This window comes from Pomacea canaliculata, linkage group LG12 (genome assembly GCF_003073045.1).
Source record: "Pomacea canaliculata isolate SZHN2017 linkage group LG12, ASM307304v1, whole genome shotgun sequence".
Lineage (NCBI taxonomy): Eukaryota > Metazoa > Mollusca > Gastropoda > Architaenioglossa > Ampullariidae > Pomacea > Pomacea canaliculata.
Genome location: NC_037601.1, coordinates 18,541,815 through 18,557,400, shown reverse-complemented (window position 1 = coordinate 18,557,400; position 15,586 = coordinate 18,541,815). Strand labels below are relative to the sequence as shown.

The 15,586-nt window shown below is 43.2% G+C and overlaps 1 protein-coding gene across 4 annotated transcripts in view; it reads left to right on the top strand.

The window, feature by feature from the left end:
• The first annotated feature begins 704 nt into the window (after positions 1 to 704).
• Positions 705 to 15,586, top strand: part of LOC112576738 (H(+)/Cl(-) exchange transporter 7-like) — a 34,656-nt gene continuing 19,774 nt past the window's right edge. Inside the window, exons 1-2 of one of the 4 annotated variants that reach the window (XM_025259408.1) lie at positions 705 to 1,338; positions 13,356 to 13,526. In XM_025259408.1, the coding sequence (XP_025115193.1) occupies positions 982 to 1,338; positions 13,356 to 13,526 (528 nt within the window). In that variant the 5' untranslated portion in view covers positions 705 to 981. Of the gene's footprint in view, positions 1,339 to 6,713; positions 7,409 to 12,149; positions 12,374 to 13,355; positions 13,527 to 15,586 lie in introns of those variants that run through there. The other 3 variants (XM_025259409.1, XM_025259410.1, XM_025259411.1) reach the window with 3 other exon arrangements.

Here is a 15,586-nt window from a genome sequence, read left to right as displayed (position 1 = left end):
CACTAACTTCTACAACAGACACACCTACTCAGAAGGTAAATACATGCAAATGTTATGCACTCTGATGGTTAGGACAGTGTCGCAGTGAAATCTCTGTTCTTAAAAAAATGCGTCTTAAGTTTGGACTTAAAGGTGGTAAGAGAATCAGAGTGACGAAGGCTGACAGGTAATCTGTTCCATTCCAAGCTTATGGGGCTTTGTAGGAGGACCTCTGTCTATACAGCTTTGTCTTAGCTAGTGGGACTCTAAGAAGCTTTGTATCGGATGACCGAAGAAGTAGTGCGGGCGTATCGATGGAGTCAGGTCTGAGAGGTACGGAGGATCTGCGACTGCCAGCCAGTGGGGGATGATTACTGTTCACTTCGAGATGGTCTGCAATAAGATGAGGCAATAAGATAAGTTGCCTGTCATCCACTACTGACAAAATTTAGAAGCCAATCTGGGAATTCCAGTTTTGCCGACTGATGGCTCCTGAAACTCATGGATTTCACCCGCAGAGATAATATATTCCATCTTACGCAAAATCACCGTGAGGTGGAAGTATTCTCCCTTCAAACCCTAGACAACTTGTCCTCCTTCCCGACAAGGCCACGGGGCGGCTTCAGTTATATTTGCTTCAAGGGAAAAGCAAATTTACTTCCACCAGCAAAAGACATGCAGTCAACTACTGTGCCACGTTCCATCCATTCCGCCAAAATAGTTGAAGGCCCCATGTCCTCGCATGCTCACTGTGTTTGACAGTAAGATTCTTTTATCCGGTTACTTTTTTTTAAATGTACCATCTCGATTATAAGCTACCGGAACTGTCGACTGTTTATCATCGCAGTATGTTCAGGTAACATTAGTGAGAGAAAAGACTGAATGCGAGTAGAGGGACTCGCAGAGGGAGGAGGGCGGCGCGAACCAGCAGATCCCGCCCTTTGTTGACACTCGTCCTGCATTCCCATAATTTTCATAGCAAATGTCAAAAGTGCGTTCTGGATGCTTCCTCTGTTGTTTTTGTGGATTTTGGTCACCAAAGGGGCATTCGCGCAGCTCATCGATGTTGCAAGAAGAACTCTGGCGCCGTTCTCCTACTCGCCCGTTATGGTTATGGCGGCCGACGAAAGAAGTGGGCTAGCCGAAACTTCCTTCACTGCGGTTGACAGTGCGACGGTTGAAGAGGTTGGGACTGACAAAAACACGGATGTCGATGCCAGCCTGGGTAGAAAGTCCACACAGACGCATCTGCAAGTGCCTGTTGTAGCAGCCATAACACGCATCAACAGCCAAAACACGATACGTCTTCAGGTTCCCTTCTCAAGTGACGCAACTCAGCTTGACACGCAGAACGCGAAGGTACGTTCGTCTGTGTGCATGCTCTGTGTGTGTGTGTGTGTGAGTGAGAGAGAGAATGTGTTTTTGTGTGTGTGAGAGAATGTGTGTGTGTGAGAGAGAAAGAGAAATCCGCAAGGTTTGTCTCCTCTGAAATCATAGTTGCATGTTTGTGTAGACCATATGTTCTTTGTTGTATACAATGTGGCTTTGCGCGAGTTTTGGTCAAGGTTGTTGCTGGAGATTCAGGTCAGTGCTCATGGCACCAGCCGCTGGCAGATCCAACAGGAACAGAACTGTAGCGAGTACCAATTCCTCCCTTCTCCACCCCCACCTTGTCGACTAACAATGGGGCTTTCATGAATGAAGAGTAACCTCTACTTGGCTGCAATGTATATTTACCCACCCACACCCTCCCCAAGAGCTGTATGGGGGTCTTTGGGTGCCTTGGAGCGCAAAAGCGCCTTATCTAATGCCGACAGACTTCACGGTGAGTGAAGTTGCCATTTATACAATGGAGGCACTGGGACCGAGTCTGGAGCAGGACCAAAGCTACACATGCTCACTATTCAAAACCCAAACAAGAGACAAAGCTTGACTTACAACGTCTAACTCTCCAATAGGAAGAGTAATAAATAGTCCCTCTGGACAACCCTTTATTCCTCTGCTAGAAGAATGAACAAACTGAAATCCTGCCAAAGAAACAAACTTCTGCAGCAGGATAGATAAACGACACATCCGTCAGCGGAAATGAACTGAATGGGGGTTAAAAGAGAACAAGTGTAAACTGCGTATAACCGAAAATCACTCGACGGCCAAAACACATAATCAGTTTGTCCACCGGAACATCCAGCAAAGGGTTGTCGCTCTTTGCAGCATGCGCGTGCGGCCTCCCCCTCCACCCCAGGTCTCCGATGGGATGGGAGATTCAGGGAAAACAGGCTCTGGAGGCAGTTGTAAAATGCAGGCGAGCTTGGCAAGTCTCTGACGTATGCAGCTTATTAGCTTAATGAATGACAGATTGCAGCACGTGCAAGCAGGAGCTGCTCGTGCACGTTGAGGTGAATCACGGGAAAGAACCGAGTGTCAGGTCTAGAGCGAGCATGCACGGACGAACGTATGCCAGCACGCGACTACGCTTATATATTCATACGCTTGTAAAGGGGAATCGGGGATTCTTTTCAGATGACGAGGGATCAGACGTTTTCAAGAGAGGCGGTTGTTGTTCCTTTCTGAATTATTAACTTCCAATCAAGCCTTTGGTGTTTCCTGTGATGTAAAAGCGGGGCAATAAAAGGGAGAATGGTTTGTGATTAATTAATCGTGCGTTCATTCACTGCTCGCTCAGTCATTTACTCATCACTCACTCCTTTCATCATCTATCACTCATGTACTCATATGCACGCACGTGCACACACCCACACACGTATTAAGTAAGATATGTTCACTCGGCAGGGATGGGGGTGGATGTAGCAGGAGGAACGTCACGTGACGGCTGCCATGTTGACTCACTGGTAATCGTTACAGAGCTTCAAGATCGATAATCGGTGTCAAAAGGGAGGCAATACAAAACACAATGACACCGACTGTTACGAGGGGCGATAGTTACGAACCAACAGACAAATATTTGCACTTTGTGGCATTGTTCTTCAGAAGAGCGTTTTCAGACAGGAATCGGACACGTTCTCTGTTCTGTCAGCATTTTCACAAGCTATCGGCGATACAAGGTATTGGTTTTCATTGGGAGGCAACGGTAAGGATAGCTGGACAGGAACACGTCGTTCCACTTAGGGCATAAAGGAGGCTGCTCGTCGTCGCTGCAATCTAAACAAAACGGTTTCATTAAACATCCGACGCTATTTCGAATTAATAAGTTTACCGAGGACATCTTTAACATGAACCAAAAAACCTCATGCTACATCTGTAAAAAAAGGGGGAAGGGGAGTTTGCAGTGTTACTAATGATAACTCTCAGGTCAGTGTGGATCCATTTGCGTAAATAAGATCGCGAACTTCTTGTTCTTTTTTTTCTTCGGGCATTACTGGCAAGCCGTGCAATTGAAAAAAACTATTTCTAATTATCTTCAAGAACCTAATTATCTCCATTTTTATCATCACCCATCATTAGTCGCTTAGCTCTTTTGACCGTGTGGACACCTGACGATATTTCCACCAAGGGCACCTGACGATGGTGATACAGTTCTTACCACCTTTCTCGGGTCTCCGCCTCCTCTGGGATGCGCCCAACGGAAAGCCAGTCCAGTCTTGAATATTGTCTGCCTTGATCTTCTTTCGTCTGCCTCTTCTTCCATCCTTTACTATTCCCTGCAGGATCGCATTTGCAGCTCTCGAGGACCTTGAGATGTGAGTTTTCCCTAATTAGATATATTACAGTAACAAGTTTGCAAAGACTCTGAACAGATTGGTCTGAGCTGTTTAATACAATTAAAATATGACTATAATTATGTGACCTTCCTTTTGTTCTTGTTGTCCCATCTTTCTTCTCTTTACATCTTTGCTGTGAATGTTTTAATACACTTTTGCGACCTTACTGTACTTGTGTTGACCAGTATTGCCTTGCTGTGCCATTTTCATAACTGCGTTGCCCTCTCTCCAGACTTGTGTGACCTCAGTGTACTTGTGGTGACCTCTTTGTACTGACTGGGCTCTTTGATTTTCTTGTAACTTGGTGTTTCTTACTGCGATCTTTGTGTTTGATCGTCCAGATTAATTGCGTTCCTCTGCAATGACAAGTGTGTTTTTCAATGCTCGTTGCATACTGTTTCCAATCAACAAGACACTTTTTTATTGGATTTTAATTTTCCAGTCTGTAACAGAAATTTCCTTTTTCTCAGGACCTGAGCATCTTTGGAAACATATTGCGAAATAACACTGATTGCCGAAACTTGTAGTTCTTGAAGTCGATGATTTGCAGGAGAGAGGTCGAATATTTTTATGTAACATTAAAAAAAGGACGATATGTAATAATTTTTATTTTAAAGTAAAATATTCTCAAGAACATTTTTTAACCGGACACAGTCGAATGCGTGAAATTATTTGGCGAAAGGACCGTAGGAACAGCGATACTTCCACTGATTGTAATAGCGAGTTCATAATAAGTTTTACTCTGACAACGAAGACATATTGAGCGGCCTCGGTAGCGCAGCGGTAGAACTTGTCTCGCTTGTCCATCACTGCAGTGAAGGCGATCTTCAGTTCCCTGAATTCAGATCCCGTCTCTCGCCATGTATACTTTTTTCTGCATGCGACACGTGTTCATGGGGGCTAGGCGACTGGGGTTCTCTTTGAGCAATCGTGTCCTTACTCTTATCATAATACTCATAGTATGAAATCAACAGATGCAACAGCTTTCTGCTCAGACAAGCAACCGACGGACACTGTCTTTCAATTTTGCTATTTTTTTCATTGAAGATCAGTTAATAATCAACTTTTCTTCAAGGAATCCTCCCGGGTAAATCGTTTGTTGTGTAAATATTAGAATTTTATATGTTTTGTGTCGGTGGTGCCTTTCTTGTACTTTTGTTCTTACTTTTATTGTGCTGCGAATCTAATGTCAGTAAACTGGCGGCATTTAAAAACAAACTTTCGATTAATTTCACTTAATCACGTCTCCGTACATCAAATCTTTTTTCTGTTCCTACTTGCACAACTTGATATGTTTCAGTTTCCTCTCTTTATTTCTTCAAGTTCCTCTTTTCTCGGTCATCTCTCTCTCTGTCTTTGCCTTTTCACAAGGATCAGTCCTTAGGTCCTCTTCTCTTTTATGCTTCTAACAACCAGGCAGGAGAGATGAATGTAACCCTCCCCATTTCTTAAAATCTGTTTAAACACCCAACCAACAGCAAAAGTCTGAAGTCGTAAACTACTAGTGTGACTATTGATAACAATATGTCTTGGTCCCAACATATCCTAGCCATAAACAAAACTGTAGCTCAGAAAACCTATGTCCTACCGAGTTTGGAGACTGTTGTACTGTCTGAATACAGTCGACCATTGATTCCGCTTCCGTTCTGTGTTTCTCTTGTAAGCATTCAAAGAAGAACTATCTAATCGGTGCTACTCAAACCAAAACCCACCTTCATGATTTCTTGTCTCTAGGTTCCTGCCCTAATCAGCAGACTAACATTTAAAATACTGTGCTCTTCTATAAAGTACTAACAGGTAAAATGTCCCCTAGACCTTTTACACATTTTTCCTACCATAATAATAAGAGGGTCCATCAAACTCATTAACCCCAGTGTGAGAGAGTGTGAGAACGTCTGAGAGAGAGAGAGAGAGAGAGAGTGTGTGTGTGAGAGAGAGTGCGTGAGAGAGAGAGTGTGTGTGTTTGAGAGCGCGTGTGTGTGAGAGAGAGCAAGTGTGTGTGTGTGAGAGCGTGTGTGTGTGTGCCTAAGTGGATGGAAGACTGGGCAGGCGGAGGGGGATGAGTGCGAGGAGCATGGCCGATAGTATGCACGCCATACGTCGATACTGTTCCGCTTGTAAATGGATATTTAATGATGTCCCCTTCTCTTCGCAAACCCTAGGCAGCACGGCAGGAGACGATCGTGACTAGTCGCATGTAGAGCGCGGTGAATAACTCTATTCTTCTCTTTCCGACCTCTCTTTTCTCTCTTTCCCTCGTGAGATTTTATTTTTCCCTCGAATGAGCGGGGGAGGGTGCAGCCGGGTGCATTTCAGGAGGGTCTCTGGTATCCTTGGTTACCTTTTGGTTGAAGACACACTTGACTGGATCTGATTTATAATACAGATATACTTTTATCTGTCGGCACAAGACTAGTCACGAAACTCGAGTAAAACCGACAAACAAACACAAAACATTTAACATTCTGCAGAACCGTGACATCATCTCAATTATGCTTTACCCTCTCAGCTAAAATTTATTGACCTTCGATTTTTTCCCCCTTTTACATGAAACCGAACTGACCATAAAGAGTACACACACCATTGTTGACTTGAAAACCGGATTCGAAGTTAAATTGATAGAAACCCACCTCGCGTATACAGAGAGTCTCCATTGATGTCGATCGAACCTTCCGGTTGCTTAGCAGATTTTATTGTCACCTGCACCCGTTGCTGCAGCAAAGATACACAAGTACTAAGAGTGAGGCTCGAGTGGTGGCGAGGAGGGGCTCAGAGAGAGAGAGGAGTCCAAAAGCTGAAGAGTCCCATGCAGTGACTGGTCTCGGACACAAGTCAGTGGCAGGCGGACCAGAACCCAGATGCCGCACGCTTGTCCACCGGCAGACACAGGCCGACACATTCCCATATTCTTGTGATTCTTTTTGTTTCACTTAAAGCCTCGGCAGAAGCTCAAAGAACGTCCCGCGCTGTTGTTCCTCTGTCGATGGCTGCGAATCATGAATGAACAATGAACATACCTTAGTGTGTGGAGGGAACTTTCAGGAACATCCACCATGCTAGGGTTTGAAATTTGTCACACAGAGAGAAAAAACGGGAGAGGACAAAATGTGTAACGGATCACCATTTGTGTAAGTTGACAATAGAACTTTCACTTGTGCTTTCTCAGGTTTTTAAAAAGAGTCAACAATACAAAAATGCCTAAAAACGGACAAAGCGCTGGAAAAAACCTGTCACCACCCCCACATGTCATGGAAGTCAAGCGAGACTCGACAGGATATAACTTTGGAAAAACAGATTTCCTGCCAATTATTGACGGATGCATTCAGCTAATTATCGGCCTCACAAAGAAGAGATCACAATAGCTTCAACTGCCGAGGCTCAGCGAGGATTTGCCTTGTATCAAGGAATGTTTCAGATGTGGACACGATTAGTTTAGATGTTTCGAGAAGACTGGCACCACGGATATTTTCTGGTCTATTCACACGAGCGCAGATGATGAAATGTGGTTTGATTCTCGACTTTTAAGCAAAATTCGTTTCGTCCCAAACCCACGTGTGTCCGGCGCTCGTTACATAGCATCGACAGAGGACAGCTAGCAGATGTTTGTCATCGCATCTTTCATCAAGCCTTCAGCGGGATTCCGGGGTTCTGAAAAAAAGATGAACACGAAGGTGACTTTTGAGATGAAATCGATGAAGAAGAGCTCTCAGGTAAGAGCTTCTGTTTCTGTGTCATGACCCCTCGAAAGCGTTGTCTTTCTTCATGATAATATAAACTAACACAATAGGGGGGTGGGAAGGGAGGAAATTAATATGCGTTGTCTTTCTTGGTGATGCTCTAGTCCGTAACTCGAGTGCAGAAAACTCGGCAGTTCTAACAATCTGATATTTTTTTCAGTTTAGTGTACTTTGTTCCTTGTATAAAAGTTGTTTTACTGTGTCGTCATTCTTCTAGCTAATCAAGATGCTACCACCCCTACCCCCACCTCCACCCCATACCTAAGAACCGTTTCTCTGCTTTCAAAGACCCGAGCTCTTCCTATTGTTCTCTTGCCCCACCATGGTCGTACATGCGATTCGACGCTGAAACCAGTTCGAGGTTGTGAAGCTTAAACCTGTTCTAGGTTCTGAAGCTGGAGGGGACTGCGGGGAAAGGGGAAAGATGGGGATGATGACGTATTTGCTATCTCACATGTTTATGTGTCCAAGCTACGGGTGGCCGACTTCTCTGGAAGCTCCGCATAGCGGGTGAGGGTCGCGAACCTGCTCATAACTTCGTCGACGAGAAAGGAGGCGCAGCACCTGAATTCCGAGGCACAAGCAACAGGCTAGTGTTGAGTTTCCAAGTCATCTTTCGCATACGTAATGAATCATTCAGTGGAAAGAATTCGCTCGTTAATTTATCTCTGAGCCCACTGACAGAAATGAAGTAGAACATATTTTTGTTTATTTGTTTGTACGTCCGTCAGGTCGGCTTCCATATTTCTTTGTTTAGTTACTTTGCGAGCTTTGATGGAACAGAGTTACAGAGAGAGAGAGATTCTTTACTGCTTCAGCATATCTCCAGCATGGAGAGAGAGAGAGGGATAAAGAAAGTGTAAGAGAAAGGACAGAGAAGGAAAAAGGAAGCAACAGAGAGGAAGGGAAAAAGGAGGAGGTGTGTGTGTGTGTGAGAGAGAGAGAGTTCTCATAAATAATAATTATACATAGCAATAATTAACCTCACCCCACCCTCGCACCTCCCATCGTTCTATGCATATACAAACCGCCATCTTCAAAACTCCTTCGCTTCCCAACACAGGTGCAGGCGTGAAGCTATAAACACAAACTTTATCTTTTCTTTAATCATTCGTTGCTCAGAAACGAAGTAGAAAGTACACTGAACACTTGACTTCACGACATGTCTGCAACTTCTTATCTCACGTGCAATTTTGTTGGATGCCGACATATCAGCCATGCACGCGCAGCTGAGGCGCCGGCAATGATGAGGTCAACTGCTCCAGCGCACAAGTTCAGAAAGAAAACATGGTTATTTATGTTATATAGATATAAACTGTATCACGCAAGCGCACGCACACACATCCGTGAAAACCAGGCTTCTCTGCGCCCTCTTTGCCCAGATACATTATTACGAGGGCATCAGTTCCACAAAAACGAATTTTGATTTTACACGGGTGGATCGTTGTGAAAAACAACTATGTGCTCCATGTACCGGCATTCAACTCTTTGTTTTTGCAATCTAAAGAACAAGAAATTGTTTGTTTTGGTTGATGCTGACGATTGAAACGAAAATCGCAAATCGTTGTAGAAAATGAGTCAGAAGTAACATCAGGAACAGGAGTTTAAGTGCTCTACGCATTTTCTGGGAGTGGAGCAGACATTTACTGTACACGGCAGAGAAACAAAAATTACAGTTAACTGCCTCGAAACGAGCGTGCTTTAATTGACGGGGTGAGTGGTGGAATGGATTGGGGAGGTACAATCTATTCAGGTTCTCGTGGGTGCTGGTTAGCAGCAAAAATGCACTCTCGTCGCAATTGTTCCATGCCTGACTGAAATTGCGGACATTTCCTGCGTTTTTAAAGGAAAGGTGAATCCATAGGTCTTCAATAAGTCTGTGTGTGTACTTACTGCCAAATACTTTGATACCTAGCTTTGAATCTTCGTCCATGCACTTAGTTCATGTTTGCATGATGCTTATGCTTCTTTTGTGTTTGACTTTCGGTTCGTTTGTAATTTTGTGTGTAACGAACTGAGCTCGCAACCACACGGATGAATGCGCTTTACCTATTCCATCATCATCATCATCATCATCATCCTCTTCCTCCTCCTCCTCGTCGTCATCGTCATCGTCATCCTCCTCCTCAGTCCTCAGTTATGTGGATAAACCGTTGAGAAGGACTCTTGCATACCTTCGTTGAAATATTCGTTGGAAAGATGAGTTGTTCAGAAGTGGCATACATGCTTTAGGAAATGTATTGAAATAACGACGAGCTTCAACTTTTCCTCCAAATTTACTCCAAAGTGGTAGCCATGGGGGTAATGTCTCTACTGAAACTCTAAGCACCCAACTTTTGACTGGCATGGCATGTCATCTGCGAGTCTCATCCCAGTATTGTCCAGTCTGGTTAGTATCAAGAGGTATCATCCCCCCTGATGGGGTTTCAGCGCCCGCTGTCTGGCAACCGACAAAGCGATCTCTAGGGCCCGGATGTAAATCTGTCACAGTACCCGGCGGGTAGCTCTGTACCACAGGCCGCGTTGTGGTCAGAAATAGGACCGTCTGTACAGTCCACCCCACAAGGATTGTTTTGAAAAGCGCAGAATCATTAGATGGATGGTTTACATTTTAATTAAACTTTCATGTTTGAAGTATTAATCGTATCACGTGAATTGTTATTATTATCAGTATTATTGTTGTTGCGAATGATATTTTTGGCGTAAAATTATATTCATTGATGTAATTATTGTGGTTCTTATATCGTGTTTCCTTGGAAGGGCTGGTATTTCCAGAACCTTAAGCTTATTCTGCATCCCTCCTCCCTTTCAACCTGGCTTATTTTTCCCCTGACGCTGCTTAGTAACTTAAATTTTTGCACTCAGTTGTGTTACTTACAGAAAGTATACAATTCAATAGTTCAGCTGTTGCTATAAGTGTGTTAAGCCAGTATATATATGGCAGTAATAATAATAAAACATTTTTTGTCTTTCTGAAGTCACGGGTTTTCATGACGGTTGCTTTTTAAAAATGTCTTAATACTGTTTTCTTTTAAATATCTTTGGTTGGTTAATCGTCTTGTTTTCTTTGCTTATTATAACCGTTAGTGTTGGGTTCTAGCGTTCCGTTGTCCCCTTGGACTCGTGTCCAGCAAGCTGTGCTATGCATCTCATCGCCAGGTCGCGACCTCATGACCCTGGAAGGTCACTCGCACGGTATCATGCAACATTGCTGACCCAGTAGTGTGCATACCAGTCGTGGGAGCCATCAGTGGAGAAATGTCGGCTTTCAAATCTTCGGAGGGGGCGAAAAACAACAGAAGGTCGCGGGCAGTTGCTGGGCACGAGAGAAATGTGCTTATCTGTGGTCACCGTAGCTTCGCAGCCACGAGAGGCGGAGGAAGGGGGGAATGACCTGTTGACAGTCGAGGGAGGCAGCATCCCAGGTGCGAAGGACCTTTTGACGTCACAGCAACCGTAGCTCGTGCGCGTGCGTCATGGCTGGAGATCGTGACAAGGGGAGAGAGCATGCTGGGAAAAAGCATGTCTCTGCATGTTTCTGGGTTTCAAGACCTCACGTGCAGTCCAGGTAAAAACCACGAACATTCATACAGGTGAACGAAGAGCACGCTATCACGAGGTGATAGTACTGGTGAGAACAGTTTAAACCCAGTCTTAGTCAGGCCAGCAATCCCACCATGAACCTGGTTTAGGAGTCGGCGATCAAAGGTGATGTCAGAAAAGATCTTAAATGATCGTGAACTAGGTTCAGCGAAGCAGTGTGCAACTGTTCGTCGATCCTTGCAGCTGATTGGCTGAACTTCTCTGTTAAAAAAAAAAAAAACAAAACCAAGCTCTCTTGAGTCGACATGTCAAAAACATAGTTGGATTTTAGTAATCAAAAATTTAAACAGTATTTTAACTGAAATAAAGTCACATAGATATTTTAGGACTCTTGCATATGGACTATAAGAGTATAACTAATGGGCAACAAGCCATTTTGGAAGCAGAGTTGCTCCCACCCTTGTAATCCACCTTCTTGTTCAAAGTTACGATAACATTCAAGACGGTGATGATGACGACGATAAGAAAATTATGGTGGTTAAACTTTAAAAGTTGATGGTTTAATGAAAGCTTATATTATCTTCTGATCTTAGGTTTATGTAATGTCCTGCCTTCTAATTGAAGTGTAAGGTTAGTAGAGTGCAACAGAATGTGAGCAAAATGAATAGCTTTATTCTCCCTTTCATTCGTTCAATAAATGATTCAGTCTTTTTTTCCTCTTTTCTATCTTTGTCACTGAACGAAAGAACATTACTCGCCCAAACTTGGCTTCACAGAACTCTATTGTCATTCCACTCAATAGCAAAAATGAAAGCATCTGAGCTTTTGAAAATTCGGAATAATCCTTCCAAGAATGAAAACCTATATTTCCACGCTCCTTCTTTATCTCTTCCGAGGATATAAAAACCTGACATATCTGTCATTTACATATATACCTTGTTATGTCGCTGTGCAGACCACCTGATTGGCGAAAGATAATAAGAGGACACTACTAGTGCCTTTGTCACTAAGGAACAATCGTCACCGCAAGACCGACTTACCGACGATGCTCTCAGTTGAAAGGTTCAAGGACGGATTTTGAAGGAGAAATTTTTTTCTGATTAACAGGAGTGTTTAATAAGTTGGCTTTTGTAAATAGTAGATAAGACACCTGATGTTGCTCTGTACATCCAGCAAGGAGGGGTTCACTATCCCTTCATTATTGAGGCAGCCACCCGAGGGTCATCATCTCTGGAAGCTTAGGTCTGGTCTCCATTTGCCCCATAGTTTGGGAGTTCGCATTTCGAGATGGCTGAACCATCGGCTAAAAGAGACGGTTCGGAGTCAGAGAAACTATCGACGAATACTTTGGAGGATTCCAAGACTGTTCTGGAAAATTCCGAAGCACCCGTTCCGGTGAGGCTAAGAGAAATTCAGTTTTCAGCGTTAATAACGGACTTGTTTTTCTATCTTTACAGCTGTCACATGATTTTTTGTTGTGCTTGTGTGAAAGGAAAACATTCTGTTTCTGTCTAATTGTGTTAGGTAAAAAATATGTGGTCCCGTTTCTACGAGTTTCCATCATTTGTATACCTTCAACAAAAATTGACACAGTGACGAGGTTAATCGGCTTTTTCTTTGATTTTTCCTCAGAATCAAATTGCAATCTCTACCAATGGTCAAATGATCCGCCAATCGCGAAAGTAGCGCGTGGAATATGGAAAGGTTAATTAAAAGTTAAGCTCTTTTGTTTAATAAACAATAATCAAACTAGACATTTTGGACATGTATATTTCTATCCAAATTTTGAAAAATGCTAACAAGCAAAGACTTGAATGTATACAATTTTCTTAACTGTCGTGACTGGTTTTCTTTATTTTTTTTTTCACTTAGTCAATGCGGACTTTCTCTGGTTTGTGATGAGGACATGAAAATATAACTGTTGAAAAACTGAATCAGAATGTACAAAAGGAAACTAAACTCTCTCTCTCTCTCTCGTCTAGTATTTTCATCAAATTACTTGAAAGGGAGAGAAATATTTCTGATAACCTTTGACTTAAGGCAATAAATTTATGAGAACTGTTGTTAAATAAATTTAGTCGTACATTCCAGTTCCAAGCATAATTTTGACACCGTGCAGATAACATCGTGGGCATCAATGATGGCGTGTGTCGTGCAAAGTGACCGTGTGGGCAAGAGTCAACTCAAGGTTGAACTCTCGCGACTCGTAAAAGGTTAAAGATTGCAGGAAATAACGGATGACAGGAAGGGACAGCAAAAAGACTACGCCGCTCGCGCATTCTTGAATGATTTATCATCATCATCAGCAGCAGGCACCATCCCCACCTGCTCTCCATCTCACCCCGATTCTCGGATCTTTATTTATCGTCTGTTGCAGTTCACGGTGACCCCTGTGCGGCAAAACAGCAGCAGCAACAGCGCCGGCGACAAGTACAGCCCCAACCGGAACAGCTTCCGAAAAAATTTCGCCCATTTCGAGCTCGGCGATGATGGCGAGGCAGGGGACACCCAGAACAGCATCACGTCGCTTCTTTCTTCCAAGTTCCGAGTAGGTTTGTCAGCATCACGTCCTCTGTCGCAGGGGCTCCCCGCGCGAAATCACTTTCTTTTCCGCGAATTTTTGTTGCCTCATCTATAATTTAGCTACACTGACACACTTTATTTCTCCTCCTTTTTTCCCTGCATCTCTCACGCACGCACGCACGAACACACACACGCAAACGCTCATTAAGTACGGGACATGCGGGCCGCTCGGAATACGAGTTTTCGGCTATCAGGTATCATGGTAAAAACCTTACTTCTATCTTTTTTTAAGCGCCTTATTTGTTTCTTGTTGACATTATTTTTTTTTTTTACTTATATCTGGCATTTATGTTCTCTTGCTTTGATGGTAATTTCATTACATACGGTGTCTGTTTGCCGAGACTAAAGAGTTGGTTGTAACCGAGACTAAAGCGTTGGTTGTAGCCGAGACTAAAGAGTTGGTTGTAGCCGAGACAGAAGGCGGCAGTTTGGTAGTTGACGCCAGTTGAGTAGTTAACTATTCGATTATGAAGTCGCCGTCCTGATATTTTTACCAGGATTTCTAATGACTGTTTGTAGAGGATTTGGAACGAATTTAAAGGTGTATAACATTTGATGTGCGAGTAACCACTGCGAGGCCTGATAATCTCCTTGCACTGATCCCCGCGTATTTTTTCTACGGATTTGCGCAGACGAAAGGCCATGGCAACAAAAATATTTGCCTACTCAGAACGTAAACAGACATGTCAAAATAAAATACGACGGTTGTAAACAGAGGTAGGTGGGAATGTCTGGTTTCACCTCGACAAGACTCACAACGGAGCGCTTGTCTTCTAACTTTAATCTAGCTACAAGACCATAAACGAGAAACCAAAAAGCTTAATTTTTAGCCTCTAAAATCTCTCTTTCGATTTTCTATGAGGGGAAAGATTTCATTCTACCCTATTTCCCTATAAAGACTTCATTATACCATAACAACTATATAGTGCAGACATGCGGCTAGCCAAATGTGTATGCACCTGTGATTTATGTAAAAATGAGAGAGATGGACAGAAACACATCTCCAAAAGTTTATCCCTTGTTTACACGTGTTTATATATTTTGATTTATTTTGATTACCTTTATAAATATGCTTTAAAAAGCTAGAATGGGGAAAGAACATATAAGACAGAAAATTGGTTTTTAATGTATTAGTTGTTACAAACCGATCAGTGAATGTGTGTGAGAGAGAGACAGACAGGCAGATAGACAGAGAGATATTACATATACAGATAGGAATGAATATTAAGAATATCTCAATACACCGAGGGTAAAAGAATAAAGAATATTGACATTCCTGTACATCCGTGCTGTCCCTGTACCTATACTGTACATCTTGTCTGAGCTGTTCAATATCATTTCATATCATTTCCTGTGTGAAACCCTCCACGATCATCACACGTGCTACCTACGCTTTGAAGACGACATCGATGTTATAGCAGACAGTAACAGAGAACTACGAGACCTTACCAGTCGACTGACAAACAACTCATCATGAAGACCAGAACTGAGAAGAGTAAAGTCATAGCCACTAGCGACGGCAAAGCATATATCTACAAGGACGGAGCACGGATGTGAAAACCCTGCCTGCCAATACGGAGAGGAAAATCTAGGCACAAGCGAGAATAATTGTCTGAGGAGGTTACTCTGGATCTTGTACAGAGGACACAAAATAACATTGTACGAAGCATGGTTACCATATTATAAGAAACAATTTATTTTCAAGGGATGGCACCTCGGTCAACGGCGCATTTGTGAAGATCCAAGAGACATGGCGCCGGTTTCGGGTGTTCAGTTCACCACAAAGAAGCGATAATCCGTGCTACCCATAATCGAAAAAGACGGTCAAATGAGTGTCAGCCGCTTCGGCCTTTGAAGAAGATGTAAGAGCGACCTGCACCATGGAGATATAGTTTGCGGTATCTCTGTCTTTGGTTCGACTTTGGATGGTGACTTCATCTCGAGGTTAACAAGGACACCGAGGTCTTTTCTGTGGACGTAGACGTGCGCCGTCAATGTGAACTAGTCAAAATGTGCTATAATTAG